The 18465-nt window shown below is 35.6% G+C and overlaps 1 protein-coding gene across 5 annotated transcripts in view; it reads right to left on the minus strand.

The window, feature by feature from the left end:
* Positions 1 to 383: 383 nt before the first annotated feature.
* The window catches only part of PPP2R2A (protein phosphatase 2 regulatory subunit Balpha), an 89734-nt gene continuing 71652 nt past the window's right edge, over positions 384 to 18465 (minus strand). For 4 of the 5 annotated variants that reach the window (XM_082750549.1, XM_082750550.1, XM_082750551.1 and 1 more), the window contains 7 exons: positions 17715 to 17880; positions 11252 to 11364; positions 10116 to 10293; positions 8513 to 8677; positions 7403 to 7572; positions 4546 to 4637; positions 384 to 1379 (listed from right to left, as the gene is read on the minus strand). In XM_082750549.1, coding sequence (XP_082606675.1) covers positions 1100 to 1379; positions 4546 to 4637; positions 7403 to 7572; positions 8513 to 8677; positions 10116 to 10293; positions 11252 to 11364; positions 17715 to 17880 — 1164 coding nt within the window. In that variant the 3' untranslated portion in view covers positions 384 to 1099. Of the gene's footprint in view, positions 3697 to 3833; positions 4638 to 7402; positions 7573 to 8512; positions 8678 to 10115; positions 10294 to 11251; positions 11365 to 17714; positions 17881 to 18465 lie in introns of all 5 variants that reach the window. The other variant, XR_014307907.1, reaches the window with a different exon arrangement.

The raw sequence follows: 18465 nt of genomic DNA on the forward strand, positions 1-18465 counted from the left end.
AGTAAGGCAAAAATGAAATTAAGACTGTAAAAAGACTTTAAAAATGAATTTCTACAAATTTGGTTCCCATTTACAACAATTTCATTAACAGAGGAGTTAAGTGTAGATACAATGTATCCAATATTCATAACCACAGTAAAAAAAAAAAAAACTCTAGCAATTTGTAGATTGTGAAATCCTTAGTAATACCAATATATATTCATAACTTGTTCATACAGAACCAAGACCTCTCCTTCTCCATGTAAAAGAACACTTGTTAAAGATCATTAACAAAAATACCAATTAAACAATGGAAACTCATTTCATTTCACTGCACCCAAAAGTAATGACACAAAATACTGGCTGAAAGAGGTAGATTAAAAAGAAAAAAGAAAACCAGATTCTCCATTCTTTGTCACTTTTATTCAGTAGTAGTATTTTTTTCCTTATTTTCGGTGCCAGACACGGCAAGGAGTGATTACAGCCAACTGTTATTAAAACATTTGTTCGCAACATATACCCCCTTTACCACTGACCCCAAACTGACTCATATTGTGTGCTTTCGTTCTTTCTTTTTTTAATATACCACCACCAAGACTGGGTGGAGGGGGCAAGGGTAAAAGAGATGAAGGGGAAGAGTCCAGGAGGCCAGAAGAGGAGGAATGCTACAAGCCACAGTAAGAATGAGCTGTATTTAATTTAAAAAAGGGGAGGGGTGTACCCCACAAATGATACAGTAATGAGGCTACACAATTAAATCCCATAAGCATGACTGAAGGCTTTCACTGTGTTTGACGTCATCACAATGGAAGGCATAAAAAGTGGAGTAAATCAATGTTGATACAGTCCAATCTAGTCCATTAGGCAAGATGGTGCAAGAAGTCATTTAAATTAAAAGTGCCCTACCCTTACCTACATGGCTAGCAGACATGGAGAACACCACAGTGATGAATCCACAGAGATTTCTCCATGTAGCTATAAAAAATGTGTTGTCGAATGGCACATTGTCAAACACTGGAAAGGGGCGCCACAATGGACCGCTCTCTTTTTTAGGTACGAATGCTAGATTCAACTATCTCAACTAAGCAGGAAGTGGGCTCTTCTGCTGGGAATGCCAACCCTAATTCACTTTGTCTTGAAATATATACAGATTGTTTGTAGTAGCTACAGCAATGATATTTTCCTTGGGGTGCCAGGCTGTATGAAGGATTTTCTTGTTGAAGTCTAAGCTGTCAACACTTATTTCATCTTTCTTTCGCTTGCCACTTGCACAGACTTTTCGTGGTTTTAGAACTGTGCGAGGTTTGTTGTTTTCCCGTGATGCTTCTAGGGTTATGTCTCGCTTTGTGTTCCTGTCAAACATTCTGAAGAAATTATTGTAAGATCCAGTCATGACAACACTGCAAAAGCAAACAGGATGCAAGTAAGTGAACAGAAGTTTATTTCCAGTAAAATGATTCAGTGATGGAACCTAGCATATTACCGCATAGGAAATAGCTACTTCAAGCTGATCTGGATTTGGGGAGAGGGTTGCTGACACCAACCCAAGGACCAATTATTCAAATAAACTAGTACTAGTCTGGTACTAGTTACTGGTAGTTAGCTTGGATTTCTATTAATAGCTCCTTTTCGGGACTACCAAAACTATCACCAAAGTTGAAAATATTCTCGAAAGTAGCTTCTTAGTAGTACTGAAATAATCTCTGCTGAATATATTTTTGCAACTACAGGTTTTGTGATTAACCAAACTGGTAGCTTCTTCAAATACCAACTGTGGGATCACAGGTTCTAAAACCCTTCAAAATTCATGGTATATAGCTATTCATAAGAAACCAATGCATTACTTTGTGATTTAAATTATAAACTAAAGAATTTGCTCCCAGAATATTGTCTGACTGGGAAAATGCTATCTTATGAATGCTTTTAAGATATTTGGGACGCCTGGGTGGCTCAGTCCATTAAGCGTCTGCCTTCAGCTCAGGTCATGATCCCAAGGGCCTGGGACAGAGCCCTGTATCAGGCTCCTTGCTCAGCAGGGAGCCTGCTTCTCCCTCTTCCTGCAGCTTCTCCTGCTTGTATGTGTGCTCTCTCTCTCTCTTAAAAAACAAACAAACAAAAACCTTATTCTGTGACTATTAAGAGTAGAATATAAATTTTTTTCTTCACAGGAAGTCATTTTACCTATTGCATTAAATACCTTTAAAGCACTTTTTCTGAGGACAAATATTTTTACAGGATCTGCTTAATTGTTGCCAAATTTTAACCTTACCCAGGGTACCTCTGTCAGTTTGACTTTCCATCTATCACTGCTCAACGTTTGCTAAGTTTAAGCACCAACAAGCAAAACCTCCCAAATCTGAAACTATTAATTTAGAAAGGGTCTGGTGCTACTATTACATACCATGTTCTTCCACATGGTTTAAATTATTTTTGTAAGTAAGATTACAGAATATCAAGAAACTGTTTAAAGTAAAGCTTGAAAATAAGTATTTACATGTATCATACATTATACAGGTCATATATGAAATAGAAATGATTATCATCTATTCAGTAATCTAAGTCCTCCAAAGGACACTTGACAACATTTTAATCAAACTCAAATTGGTGCACATACCTGAGGGTAATAAACTCTCTTTTAAAATGAATTATGTATTTGGATTGGTACCCCCATATTATCTGAATTTGTGAGATTTTAATAATTAGGACACCTAGGCTCTCTATAAATTTTAAAAGGTTTTGGTAGGTCAGCATTTCTATGGTATACCTGCCCAAAATGTATAACCTGAATCAAATTATGAGAAAACTAATTAGGTAACACTCAGATTAAAAAACGTTCTATAAAATCATTGGCCTGTTTTTCAAAATGCCAAAGTGGCAGTAGACAAGGAAAACATGAAGAACTACTATTCCAGATTAAAGGAGAACAAGACAACTAAATGTTATATATTCTTTGGGACTGCATATTTGACTGGATTTTCTTCTCTGCTAGGAAGGACATGGCCAAGAGGGCTGGTGAAATTTTAATAGGCTCTGTGGATTTGATGGGAGGACTGTGCCACGGGAACTGTTTTGCTTTATATGACTGCCCTGTCACAATGTAGAAGAGACTCTTATCCTTTAGAAAATGCTCATTAAAAAGTTCAAGAGCAATGGGCCACCATGTTATTGGTTCACAAATAAAGTATGCATATCTATTTGCGGTGTCTTTACAGAGACAGATATAAAGGAAGAGACTGACACAGCAAACAGTAACAGGAGACCCTGAGTAAGGGCTAAATAAAACTGTGTCACTCTTACCAATTTTCCCCCAGTTTGAAATTATTTCAAAACAAGTTTTTAAACAGTAAGGGAAATCAAAAATTTCTTTTTTATAATGAAACCTAACTTAAAACCGGCCCAATATGTTTCATCAATGTGAGAAGAGCTGGTGCAGCAGTGTCATCAGATCCTAGTGTATCAGTATCTTCTTTCTCTTGCTGTCTGCAAATTTCTCCTTTCTCTCTTCCCTTTCCTTCTTCCTTCTTGATGGCTTAGGGTTAAGCAGTGAAATTCAAAGGCAAACCTTGCTTGTTCTGAGTCTAGGTTTACTGTGGCCAGCCTATTTCTGGGTGTCATGTTACATTCAGATGAAGGTAATATTAAACATCACACCAAACATAAGTGATCCAAATTCTAGCATCCTCTATAACACAGAACACCATGATACTTGAATGTTCACTGATTAAACTGTTCAAGTACATCTAATGATCATGAAGGCAAGTTTAAGTAATTCCAAAACTGTCTTTTCTAATGTTTTCTGTTCTACTGGAACACAATAAATGGGAAATAAGTATTGATAAGGAAAAACTGTTCACTGATTAAACTGTTCAAGTACATCTAATGATCATGAAGGCAAGTTTAAGTAATTCCAAAACTGTCTTTTCTAATGTTTTCTGTTCTACTGGAACACAATAAATGGGAAATAAGTATTGATAAGGAAAAACTGAAAGATTAAGACCTATTTGTCCTTGGAAATAATGGCACTACACATTTTAATGATACCGTAAAAATGAAACATACACTGTGGCAAAGTTGTAGATTATATAAAAACCCTAATTACTCAAGGTAATATAGTTAAAATGACATATGGTAATTCCACTTCTATGAGATACTGATGAGATAGCTGGAAAAAACTGGTGTTTAATATTCCAAATGAAGTATCTATTGCCTAAATATTTCTCAAAAGTTTCATAGATGAACCACCAAAGTGAAATTTCACCATTTTAACAGTTGTCATGTCAAAGATTTCACTGCTCTGGTTCATAAAAAGGAATATTTAAAGATGTTTAAATCATAATTTAAGATAACTACATTTTTTGTGTATCTTCATATTTACTAACGAGACAAAGTTTAATTTTTATTTGCTATTACTGCTACAAGATTACTGAATTTATTTCAAGCAAACTGAAGGAAAAATGAAGTAAGGATTTGTAATTTATGTCAATCATACTAGAAGTGAAACAGAACATTTCTTTTCCTCCAATAAAAGGCCAATTTGAATGAGAAGTTCAAATTAAAATCAATTACCTGTCAGATCCATTCCAACAACATTCAAATTTATCAAATATGCAGTCATTTTCATACAGTGAACAAAGTTTACTTCTGAGGTATTCATGAACCTGGGTTTTAAATATAAATATATTATTATAGATATACTTAACTTCAAGATCTGCTAATTGATATTAGAAAAATATTTAAACAAGTCCTTATTTTTTTAAAGGAATATATAGACACACATACATACTCTGTAATCTTACTAAAACTCAACTCTCTTAGTAACAAACAATAAAGGCGTTTTATCGTTTTCACAAACAAATGAGCTCCCTTCCATGAACACACATTTTTCTACTGTAGGACAAAGAAAAATACCCTTTGGGGCATGACACATGAACTCTTTACAAGATGGACTAAAATATTTAGGCTAAAATACATTTGAAAATGGTGCAGATAATAGAGTAAGTAAAGACTATTATATCGATAGTTGAATATGTTAACACCTGTTTTTTTCAGTCCATTAACTGCTGATTAAAAAAATATTCAATATTGTGTTTTACTTCCTTTTTAAAATATCATTTTTGGGCATAAATAACTGAAGCCTACATTATCATTAAAGTGCACATGCTATGCAATTATAACTGACCATTGAGCATCTTGAGGATTAGGGGTGTTAATCACCCTGCACAGTCAAAAATGCACATATAGGGCACCTGTGGGGCGGAGTCAGTTAAGCATCCCACTCTTGTTTTGGCTCAGGTCATGATTTTGGTGTCTTGAGACTGAACCCCATGTCAGGCTCCATGCTCAGGGTGGAGTCTACTTCAGATTATCTTCCCCCTTCCCTGTGCCCCTCCATTTTGCGCTCTCACCCTCTCTCAAATAAATAGGTCTTAAAAAAAAATAATTCACATACACCTTTTGACTCCCCAAAACTTAACTACTAAGCCCACTGTTGGCTGGGGAGGACTTACTGATAACAAAGTTAACACGCATTTTATGTCTGTAGTATGTATTATGTACTGCATTCTTATAAGAAAGTAGGCTAGAGGAAAGAAAATGTTATTCAGCAAATCACAAGGAATATACATTTGCAGTACTCTACTGTTTTTATAGATGAAATATCCAAGAATAAAGTGGACCAACACGATTCAAATGATGTTGTTCAAAGATCAACTGTATACAGTTACTCAAAGCATGCATCACTGAAAAAATCTTATCACCGATATTCCTCACAGAATATCAAAAACTAACGAAAATGTACCTCTTTTTTGAAGTATAATTCACTAGGATTTCACAAGGGGATAAACCAAAAAATAAATAAATTTGGTATTTAAGATGTACTCTGAGAAATTATGCATTTCAATATTAACACTGTTAAATTACAAAGGAGGAAAGTTCCAAAGTTTTTGTTGTGATGGGGTGGGAGGGAAGGGGTTGTCTCGATCTCACTAACCCTTTTTACTTAGAAAGAGCCTTAAAAAAGAATTAATGATAGAAAAAAGAGTAGGTACCTTCCAAATGCTTAGAATTCCCTGTTCGTTATGAAGCAACCTAAAATCATTTTAAGTGTCCATTTCAACTTTTAAGTATAATGGAATGATTCAGGCCATGTCTATGCGACATTACATGCAAATTTGTTAACTATGAGGAACTGCAACTCAGGGAGGGGTCGGGATAGAAGGCAAAAAAATCAGTAAGATCAAAATACCCTTTAGTCACACACAGCTCAGGAAGATGCTTATATAAATTCAACAACAGCTAAATCTGCATACCTTGAGTATAAAACGTAACTCTACTCTGAATCACTAATCCAATTCAGCATAGGCAGAAAAACTGCAGATTAGGTTAATCATAACAGTTCAGCAAAGTTTTAGAATCCACGTACAGGGTTTCCCACCCAACAATTTTAAGAATATGAAATTAAGATCCAAATCAATTTTATTCTCAATGGCAACCGGGGGTGGTGGTGGTAGTAGTGAGAAACACCAGGAGCTAGATCACAATCTTGGAAGTTACACAAATGTAACTGAAAACAAAGCAGTATGTATCTCTTTGCCTTTGTTTCAACATAGCATTTCCTTTAAAATTTCAAATACCATTAAGGAAGAATCTTTATAGTAGTTTATGTTTGTAAAAGAGGAGTAAAAGGCTTGAGAAACATCATTTTAATTTTATAGAAAACACACAACATAAAGAAGGTACCATTTACAAATTCTGTATTCTTAAAACAGTGTTAAGTGTCTTCTATATTGCAGTCTAGGGTTTACCCCAGGTTTCTGCTTGCCCCCCATTCCTGTCCCCGGCTGTCCATGTCTTTATTCTCTTCTCCAGAAGAAAAGGATAGGGGATCAATGGTGGCTGACTGACAAGAGAACCCAGAACTAATATCCTACAACAGACAGCTGTACACTGGGCTTTCGAGCCGTTCTCCTTTAGCCTAAGACAAAAGTCATCTGCCGAAAGGTAGAATGTAGTCTATTTGACTGGGCATGCCAAAGTTAAGCTCTAGTTCAACTACGACTGCTCATACTCCAACCAAGATGGGCCATTCTCCGCAAACCTCTTCCCCACCTAGACCTTATTAGAGTACTCTTCCTCCTCACTTTAAATGCAGACAGCAGTGTGGGAAAATGGTGTCAACAGTGAACCAAACTGGTAGCAAAATCACACTTGAACTGGACAGACAACACAACCTCTATAAAAGTATACATAAAATTAACATATGGAAAAGCAACATACTTATGAATCTCTGAAGGAAAACGCCTAAGGGTCCACCATGCTGTATTGGGATTAACACATAGTACAAAATCCTTTTCTATGAAGACTTAGAGTAAATGGGTGTAATTACTTAGGGTATATGCTAATTGAAAGAAAAAACTGCAAATACCTGGTATGTTTCCACAGGCCTGTTTTCCATATTTAAGTCCCAAATTTTGACTGACAAATAGTCTCTAGTCATCATATATCGACCACTATGGCTGAATTTTACATCAGAAATAGAGGAGATGATTTCAGAAAAAAAAGACCTGTTACTGGGATCTTCAGGTTCTTCAAACACTAAAAACAAGCAAAAAAAAATTTTTTTAAAGAGCTATTTGTAGAATATTCTGGCTTGGACAAAGCACTTGCTGAGACAACCATTCACAAACTTCCTAAGAGTGAGCTAGAGATGACAGGCTACTACAGAACTGAAAAACATCTCTCTGACTATAAGAACATAACCTTCCCTGAAAGTCTCTTAAGGGGAATGACTTAACATTGATATTGAAGATACAAAAGTATATAGTATCTTCCCAGGGTCCTATAGCTGGTTTAGCAGAACCAGAATAGCCAGGACTTCTGACTTCAAAGTACACCAGGTCTGTAGGTTCTGCATATACCTCCATAACTTTGCCTGTATGTTCACTACAAGGGAACACACCATCTGTATTTATACCAGATTTTTTTTTTTTTAAGCGGCCAGGTATTTTGGTAACAGGCATGTACCCATTTTTACAAGTTTTAAAAACACTTAACAACATGAAGACAATAATAATGCAACCCCTTAATTTTTTTTAACCCAGTGTTTTTTCAAACTTTTTTTAAACCAAGGAAATCTCTTCTCAGAAAAATCTTCCTAGAAAGCTCAAAACAGAAAGCAACAAAGGGAGAGCAGGAGGAAAAGAGAAAAGGGAGGCAAGGGGGAAAGGAAAAAAAAAAAACAAAACCAACTCTACTTAAGAGTTAGAGAGCCCAGCCCCAAGTTCTCCCAAAATCACATTCCATTTGTAAGTATGTCCACTAGGACATGCTCCCAAGAGAGCCTTTTATGGTCTTCCAGTAGAATGACCTATAATGCCTCACGTGGTCAGGCAGTTTATTACCAAAGGGTACAGGAGGCCCTGGGCACACAGGTTTTCAGATCTGTAAACCCATGTAAATGTAGTCACTATGCCTGATGCCACTTTCAAAAAGCAGAAAATGTTACCATTTGAAAAAAAAGACAGAAAACACTTACGTTTAGAATGCCTATCACAGAGAGCAGAGGCCCTCATGTCACATAACCGAATAGTTCCTTTACTGCTGCTGTATACAAACGTGTTGCAGCTGTTTGGATGGAATTCTGCTGCCGTAATCACTTCTGTTAGCTCTTCCATATTGGCAGGCTTGATATCCACAATATCTGGATAGCATTTATTAAGGAATTTCCACTTAGAATAAAGGGCAAATATAATTTTACATTTCTCAAGTTTGAAATTAATTCATAAACTTAACCACAAGTATTAATTTTGAATTGCATTCTACTCCTTATAGGAGTACAAATACCAGAGGGATAATAATTTCTAATGCTTCGGGAAAAAATCTTAGAAAAAACCATGTTAGAATGTAGATGAGCCTCTTTTTTTGAGTATGATACAAATCCCAGAAGCCATAAGGAAAAGACTGATTAAGTTTATCTTCCTATATTAACAGGACTCAGTGTAAATTCTAAACAAATGAAAAGCAAAAAACCTCAAGGGAGTAAAAAAAAGAAGCTATCTGCAACACAAAGGAGCTGATTCACTTAATATTTTAAAAAGTGCTTTAAGGGACGCCTAGGTGGCTCAGTTGGTTGGACGACTGCCTTCGGCTCAGGTCATGATCCCAGAGTCCCGGGATCGAGTCCGGCATCGGGCTCCCAGCTCCATGGGGAGTCTGCTTCTCCCTCTGACCTTCTCCTCGCTCATACTCTCTCTTACTGTCTCTCTCTCAAATAAATAAATAAAATCTTTTAAAAAGTGCTTTAAAAACAAACAAAAACCTCAGTAAGTATATAAATTCGATGAAAAAATGAGAACAAAAAGAAATATAAATAGTTGATAAATAGGACTTTTCACTAACTAGACTGGTAATGGTGAAGGGAAATAGGCTCTTTTATATACTATGGGCAGAATATAAACTATAGTAAAGTGCTGATTTTTCAGATGATGTCTATTTAAAAAATACTACATTAACACTAGCAGCAATAACTACATGTAACAAGACCTTTAAAAAAAGATACTTAAATATATTTATAAACAATCCTAGGTTTATATGTATATAGTATACTATGTATGCCAGATATGTCTGTATCTTGTACATGTATCTTGTACATGTACAGAAAAATCTCGGATAATATAAACAATGAAAGTGGTGTCTGAAGAATTTCTATTGCCTTTATACCACGATGACTTCTAAGAATTTCTTTAGCCAACCTTACTAAGAATATTTTTATAATTACAGATAATACTCTACAAATTTGTTTTATTAAAAACTCAACCATTAAAAAAGACTTTTTATAGGTGAAACTGTATTTAATATACATAGTAGTATTATAGCAAAGTATTTAGTACTAAGTACTAAACTTAGTATAATAGTACTTAAAATTCTAAGAATCCTATTTTTTAATCAATATATCATGGTCTTTATCAAAGAACTTCCCCCACTATTTAATCACTTAAACACAAAGAAAAAGTGTTATAAAGTAAGAAGCTACTTTTAAAAAGAAGAAATAAAAATACACGGAGAGATGAAAATAAATCTAGTATGGGGCACAACATGTCTTCTTTACCAAACACCAAAAAAAGAAACCAAACGGATACTGAAACTCCTGTCTGTAATCTCCAGATGCCAAAGATTAATCCGTAAATCGTCTGCAGATAAATATGTTTCATAATCACTATTAATAGAAATTGAGTTGATGTGATATGTATGAGCATTGGCAAATATTCTTCGTGGACTGGCCTCAACCATTAGGTCCATGGGCCTAAAGACTGGCACCTGTCAATAAAGACACATGAAAAACAGTCATTACAAAATACTCACTATTTACAATGGCACACTTAAGGTTCAGTTCTTTATCCTAGTTTTTGAGGGAACACTATAGAATAATATAGTATAACAGTGTAGTACAGTAGTTTATATAGTGTAATATTACACAGATTTAGCTTTATAAAGCAACTGATGTTGATCTTTAAAGTGTTGAAATGAGAAGAAAAAGAAATAATTTGGTTAATTTACCTTCTTTTATAGATAGCAGTATTATTAGAATTTGATGTGGTTTCTAGTTCCAATCTTCTGCTGGAGACTTGCAAAGCTAGATGTTTCTGGTTTGGACTGGCTAAGAGGAAATTAGCTCAGAACATCTAATTCTTAGTATTTCTTAGCTTGAACTAGAGTATCTGGTCCATTTTTACCTACTCTCTTATCTCCAAAGCAAGTTAATCTTGATACTTAAGGTCAGAATAGCTGACATTCAAACCGTAAGGGCAAAAAACAGTGTGGTATTGTATAAAACACATGGGGTCCTGGGTCACCCCCTGGCACAGACAGACCTTTATGTGGGACAGTTATTTAAAACAGGAATTTTGGGGACGCCTGAGTGGCTCAGTTGGTTGGACAACTGCCTTCGGCTCAGGTCAGGATCCTGGAGTCCCGGGATCGAGTCCCCCATCAGGCTCCCAGCTCCATGGGGAGTCTGCTTCTCCCTCTGATCTTCTCCTCGCTCATGCTCTTTCTCACTGTCTCTCTCTCAAATAAATAAATAAAATATTTTATAAATAAATAAATAAAATGAAATAAAATAAAACAGGAATTTTTAATGTCCTATCTGGTTATAAACTTTTTGGGAGGGGGCAAATTATCGTTAATCCTATTCAAGTTCTGTTTAGGATCTAGAATATATAGTATGAATACAGAACACTATCAGAGTTACCATCATTTTTTCTTAAGTACTTACTCGTAGTGTAGTAACTGTAGTAGGATCTCTATACCTTCCATCTTCCTCTTTCAAGTTATACCCTTCTGGTCTTTTGTCCCTTTCACTGATTTTCCATAATTTTATTGTTTTATCTGGAGAGAAAAATGAAAAAAAGTCCACAAAAAAAGAATACTGCTAATAGAAGAAAAACATTTTAAGGCATATTCAAACACACTATTTCATAATTCACCTGAAAGGATCCCAAGAATACAATCTCTTATATGACTTAATAAAAAAACAAATTTCCTATTACCTGGCAAATAAAGACACATATACATAGAACTACAATACAGAAATGACAAACTATACATTAGTGGCACTCAAGGTACCATTTTTTTTTTTTAAGAAAGATTGTATTTATTTATTTGAGAGAAAGAGAGAGCAAAAGCAGGCAGAGCAGCAGGCAGAGAGAAACAAGCTCCCCACTGAGCAGAGGCCTGACATTGGGCTTAATCCCAGGACCTTGGGATCATGGCCTCAGAGCAGACAATGAACCGAATGAGTCACCCAGGTGCCCCTCAAAATACCACTTGGTATTTAAGTCAAGTCACAGCCAAGTCGTTGTCCTTTAAAACTAATTAATCCTGGAAGAGGGTGTTGTGTTTGTGTGTTTAAGCACCTACATGTCTATAAATACAAACACATATATACACATACACTTTTTTTTTTTTAGAAGAACAGAGTTATTTCTATAGCCTATCATCTAGAATAAAAAGGATAAAGGAGTATCCATTTCCTAGGATTTCTAACAGATCCTACCAAAGACCCCACAAATTCCTTCAAAGACTGGATGCCTCTGTTTGAATCTATCTTTCCCTGTTGTATTGGGTCTGAAAAAAAAAATGACCAATTAAAAGCTGTGTCCCAAGTTCTTTAAGACAAAATTCCTAGTACCAAGAATATATTAAATATATTAAATATATTAAATAAATATATTAAATATATTAAATAAATATATTAAATAAATATATATTAATATATTATATAATATTATATATATTATAAATATATATAAATAAATATTAAATAAATATATTAAATATATTTTTATTTTTTAAAATAGTATTTTTTAAATAAACGCTTATTTTGGAGTAAATTTTGACTTACAGTAAAGTTGCAAAATTGTCCAAAGTGTTTCCATTCTACCCTTTACCCAATTCTTCTAATGTCAACATCTTAAGCAACCAAGGTATATTTGTTAAAATTAAGAAATTAACATTGTATGTTACCACTAACTAAACTCTAGACTTTACTCAGAATGCACCAGGTTTTCTCCTAACAGCCCTTTCTGTTCCAGGATCCAAGCAACACTGTATTTATTTGTCAAGTTTCCCTAGTCTCTCCGCCTTTAACAATTACTCAGACTTTCCTTAGTTTTCATCATCCTGACAGTTCTCAGAAGAGCGATGCAGTATGTCTGCTGTTTTCCCATGATCAGACTGGGATCACTGGTTTTTAGGAAGAATACCAGAGGTGCAGTGAAGGTATACAAAGTATCAACATGACTTCCCCACTGGAGATGATAGCTCTGTTCACTTGGTTAAAGCACTATCTGCCAGGTTTCTCCATTTCAGAGTTAATTTCCCCCTTGTCATACTCTAGTCTCTGGCAATGAATCTCTGAAGTCCAGTCCACACTTAAAGGAACAATTAAGTTACAGTCCCTGTGAGGAGCATCCATTCATAAATTTGAAATTCTCCTGAAAGAAGCATCTCCTCTCCCGGCTTATTTATTTATTCAACTAACTGTTTATTTAAATCATTACGGACTTGTGCATGTTTATTTAATATTTTAGTTATAATCTTCGAACTGCATTCATATAAAAGTATCACATTCTTAATGGTCCTTTTATAATCCAAAGGGGACAATTAAAAAAAAAGTAGTGTATAGAGGCACTTTCTAATACATTGTCTCACACAGAGGTACAGGACTCCTCTAAGCCTACCACCTCTCTCTGCCTGGTAGTGAAGAGGGTGCTAGCCAACCCTGTGGACACCCTTTGCAAGGATGAAGTACTATAAGAAGAAAAACACTGCTAACTTTACTAACTTGTAATCTATTTTATCTAAACCCTAGTAATCTAGGGTTTAGATGTGTTTTAGATGTGTTTAGTCATGTGTTTTCTATGTAGTATGTCTAGGTAAAGATTTATGTACTTTAGGATATTCTACTTGTCCCCAAATGTAGTAAGTCAAGCTTAAACTCTTAATTTTCCGGGTAATTATCTAAAAATAAGGATGAAAAGCTTCTCCTTACTCAATCTCCGAAACTGTCTTATAGCCGGTCCAAATTCATCATCCTTACCAAAGATCCAGATAAAGAAATCACAATATACTTACCAAACTTTTCAAATAAGATGTAGTTAGTTTATGGTTCCTAATAGTGTTTTAGGAAGAAAAAAAATTTTTTTTAAATCATGAAAAAATGGGTAAAAAGATTTTTAAAACGTATTACCAAAATAGTTGTCACTTAAGAGGTTAAAAAAATTGGGGAGTCTGGGTGGCTCAACTGGTTAAGCATCTGCCTTTGGCTGAGGTCATGATCCGGGGTCCTGGGATTGAGCGCTGCATCAGGATCCTTCTCAGTGGAAAGCCTGCTACTCCCTCTGCCCCTGCCCCTGCTTGTGTGCTCTTTGTCAAATAAAATCTTTAAAAAGGGAGGGGAAAAAAAAAAAAGGTTTAAAAAATTTAGTAACATAGGGGCGCCTGGGTGGCTCAGTGGGTTAAAGTCTCTGCTTTGGCTCAGGTCATGATCCCAGGGTCCTGGGATTGGGCCCCCGCATCGGGCTCTCTGCTTGGCACGGAGCCTGCTTCTTCCTCTCTCTCTGCCTGCCTCTCTGCCTACTGGTGATCTCTGTCTGTCAAATAAATGGATAAAATCTTTAAAAAAAAATTTTTAATAACATAAACAGGATAGAAAAGTACTATACAATTTCAGCACAATGCTTGGGAACAAGGCAGGTCAGAAATAAAATATTTTAATACATGTAACAATTTTTTTTAAAAACCAAATTCTTAAACTCTGTAGTAGTGACTTTTTTAGCTGTAGTTTTTGGCCTATTGGAGGAATGTGACAATAATCAAACTCCATAAGACTACATGAAAAATTATGCAAATATACATATTTTTCTATAAGGTGATTACTGGATTCCTCAAATCTGTCATTTCCAAAAGGTTAAGAACCACCACTCTATGGTGTTTCCCTGAAGTGCCAATACTAACAAGTAAGGGCACCTGGGTGGCTCAGTCAGTTGAGAGCATCTGCCTTTTAATTAGGTCATGATGCGGGGGTCTTGGGATCCACCCCTTAGTGAGCCCTAAGTAGGGTTTCTTGCTCAGCAGATGGTAGTTTGCTTCTCCCCCGTCCTTTGCCCCTCCCCCCGCTCATGCGGGGAACATTTAAATAAACCTTTAAAAAAAAACAAAAAAAAACCCCTAACATGTAAAGAGGGTTCCTAAAGTCCGTAAGCCCCAGTGTTGGTCTCACCATAACAAGAGGATTGGGACAGGGAAGACCACGCTACCATGTTTCCTTTGTGGGAATGCAGCTTTATGATTAAAAAGATTCTTAACAAGCTGTTAAAATACACTTTACTCGTAAACTTTTTATTACTCATATATACAAGACCCACGGTCAACAGGTTAGAGGTGGACATTACTGGAATGAGGAAGAGTTGAAGAGAACTCCGAGAAAGCAAAAGGAGATGAAAGAGAAAGAGTACACCCACCTGAAGAAACATTAAATGAACTAAAACTATGAAGTTATTTAAGTAAAACCGATTTGGGAGACATGGGACAGTTTATGATGACCGTGGAAAGCCAAAGCAAAGACAAAAGAAAGAAAGATTACTTTCGGTCAATCACAGGTGATATGTTTAGTTCTGTTTTCCATCAATCTCCCCCAGGAGTTCATCTTTTATGAGTGGAAAGGCCTGCTGTTATATGTGGGGGAGAGGTATTATTTTGCTCAATCTCACAGAGACAACTATACCAAATAATATAAAAATTATTACTTAGATTTAAGCGCTGCTGACATTCTCCCGTGATTATTTTCTGTCTTCTTTAACAATAAAGCTTTCCAGATACTGCTTAAGCTTTAGTCCTTCCATCCTTTCCCCATCCCACCACATCCAGACATAGAAGTCTGTAAAATTCCCACACTGGTTTTATGCTTCCAAAATGGGCTCTATTTTCTAGCTAAAAAAATAAATAAATAAAATAAATAAAAAATTACACAACCCCAAATAAATGTATTTTTTTTAACTATTCCTTAACAGTAACAACAAAAGACAGGAACCTACAATGCCTTGTGCAGTGCCCTTTAAAATAATTTGTATTATTAATCAAGGACTCAAAATTTACATGGTAAACATATTGGGGAGAGACTGCTGTTTCCGTCTACAGAAAATTATTACATAGAGTCACATACTTGAGACCCAACCACTGGAATTCCCAGTGACCTCTCCCTCCACTGAGCCTTTTAAGAGCTTACTGCCTAGAAAAGGTTGTCTGGCTAAACACTGCCTTGTGTATTTCAAATCAGAGAGCACGTGGAAACCTGCATGGAAGACAAATTTGAGTATCAACAGAGAAGTTAAAAGGCAATTAAGACTTAATCCATAAATGAACTGAAATGGGATTTGTTTCCGAACAATACTGAGAAGGAGGGGAAGTGGAAGTATCTGAAAAAACAACTGGTTATGAACTCAGACCTGCTGAAGCTGCCTGATGGGTACATAGGGCTCCCTTATCCTTGTTCAGCCTATATTTTAAATATTTCCCTTTATAAAAAGGAAAGTAATTTATGCCATAAGAAATGAACTGCCAAAATTAAGAATTATGAATTATGTATGTCCCATCACACTTACTGGGGGCATTTATTTCCAAAAGTAGAAGCCATATAATGATTAGATTATGATTTTATGTGAAAAAGCAGTATCTGAAGTGCTATTTGAAACAGCTCAGTTTACCATATAAATGAAAACATACAATAGGAATAAACACAATTCCTCCATCTATAATGCTCTAAGTCCTAAGCTTTAAATCATTTATTTTTCTTTTAGTAAGGAGAAGAGAGGCAAATACAGTGATATGAGAAGAGAGGGGGTAGAGGGTTTTGGTGGACTGACTGGGGAGAAATTTGACCATCAGAAAAACAAGATGGACATCTAAGAGGAAGTAAACTTGAGGTGTTAGCTAATGACACTGTGTTAAGGAATACACTTTTAAGAACTTGAAAAAGTGGGTGATGAGGCCTAAACAGGATGAAAGGGGCACTTTGCATTTTCCACCATGTCACCCCAGAAGTTTCCCGAGTTTATAATCAGCAAATGGTAAAGAATGGTAAGGTCTACCAAGTATTAAAATCTGATTTCATTAACAGTGCCTTATATATCAGCCTCAATAAAGTTTTAATTTAAACTTTTATTACAGACAATGGCTAACCAGAACCTAAAAGTCCCCCTCAATCACTCTAACAGTTATCTTCAGACCCAAGCCCCCGAGAATTAACCAAGTCACAAAAACCCAGAAGAAAAAAATTTCGAAGAACAAAAAGAAGGTGCCTGTGTGGTTCAGGTCATGATCCCAGGGGCTTGGGACTGAGGCTGGCATCCAGCTTCCCTCCACAGGAAGCCTGCTTCTCCCTTCCCTGTCTCTCATGAATAAATAAAATCTTAAAAAAGAAAAGAAATGTTCTTCAACTTGTCATGAAGTACTTTAAATTCTGGTATTCTCTTATTTGATAACTTTTCCTGAGCAGACTAAGAAGAAATCTTCTCCCACCCCCGAGGTTTGTTAGGAAGAAGGCAGAATGCAGATTCCAGTTTGTATCCTTACTGTACAATGGACCAAGTAGGAAGGGTGCTCCTCTGCAAAGTATCCTGGAATGGAGACCATCCTTTGACGAAGTATTTTATATTTATAGTTTGAGATATTCTTTGGAGAGTTTAGGCACACTTTAACATTTATGAGAACTTACTACGCATACCAGGAATTTTATTTACTACCCATAACAATACTACTACACAGATATTACCATCTCCAGTTTGCTGACAAGGAAAGTGTAACCCAAGTGCTATAACCTCTCCAAGGCTTGTAAGCCAAGCTGGGACAAGCCATACCTGATCTAAAATCCAATGATCAAGTCCCTTTTTTTTTTTCCACTACAGACTATGTATGCACAGTCTATAGTGGAAAATTATAAGAAAATATATAAGAAAACAGACACCTGAGGACCTTTTTGTGGAATTTAAAAACTAAGAAGAGAATTTAAAAATGGAAGACAAAAAAGAAGAATTTACACATTCCCTATAGGGAAGACATATTTCCAAGTGTCTATTTGCGGAAATCTCCGAACAGCTATTCCTCTTTGTAAAGGGCTAAGTATCCTACAGGACATATGTAGATAGTAGGCATACAAAAGGAAAAAAATTAACACTTACCATTGGTAGACAATAAAAACTGAGCAGCATTTTTCTGGGGTAACCACCTAATTTTGTTGATCTTTTCTTCTATTTCTAAACTTTTCAAGTAGTCAAACTCTGGTTCATGGCTCTGAAACGTGCTGTAAACATTATATTCTCCTCTGCTATGAGACTGGATTTTGTTCTAAAATGGAAACAAAAATATTTGGACCATTGTTGAAAAATATTTCAAAAAATAAACATGCAATCAATTTCCAACAGACCTTGTAAAATGCTGGCTAATTACTTGAATCTTAAATACAATTATATTGTTTTTTATATTTAAGGCCTTCAAGGAATAAATAAAACAGCTCCCCTCATAAAGGGAAAAGCTTAATAAAGCCTAATAACAATTAAGCCCATTCAATAGGAAAAGTGACATTAAAATATGATCATTTGATTATTAATTGCCATTAACACACAGTAGAGAACTATTAAAAAAAAATCTAAGCATCCTTAATAAGGGAGCACATCTGAAAAGGGAAGATTAAATAAAATTAATAAAAAGGGAAGATTAAGTAAGATAAGCAGAATCAGCTGGCCACAGCACTCTTTCTCCACCCACTTTAGGGTCAATCAGTTATTTATTATGATGTATTGTCCTCGTCTTCCTTTCTCATGCCTGCCTTTAAGTCATTTCACTGCTGAAAAATTCTTAAGAGCTCTCAGCAATGTAATGTCATTATCTGAACCTGACTTCCCACCCCAAGACCACTGTTACAGAGCTCTG

This window comes from Mustela nivalis (genome assembly GCF_964662115.1).
Source record: "Mustela nivalis genome assembly, contig: HAP1_SCAFFOLD_1268, whole genome shotgun sequence".
NCBI lineage: Eukaryota > Metazoa > Chordata > Mammalia > Carnivora > Mustelidae > Mustela > Mustela nivalis.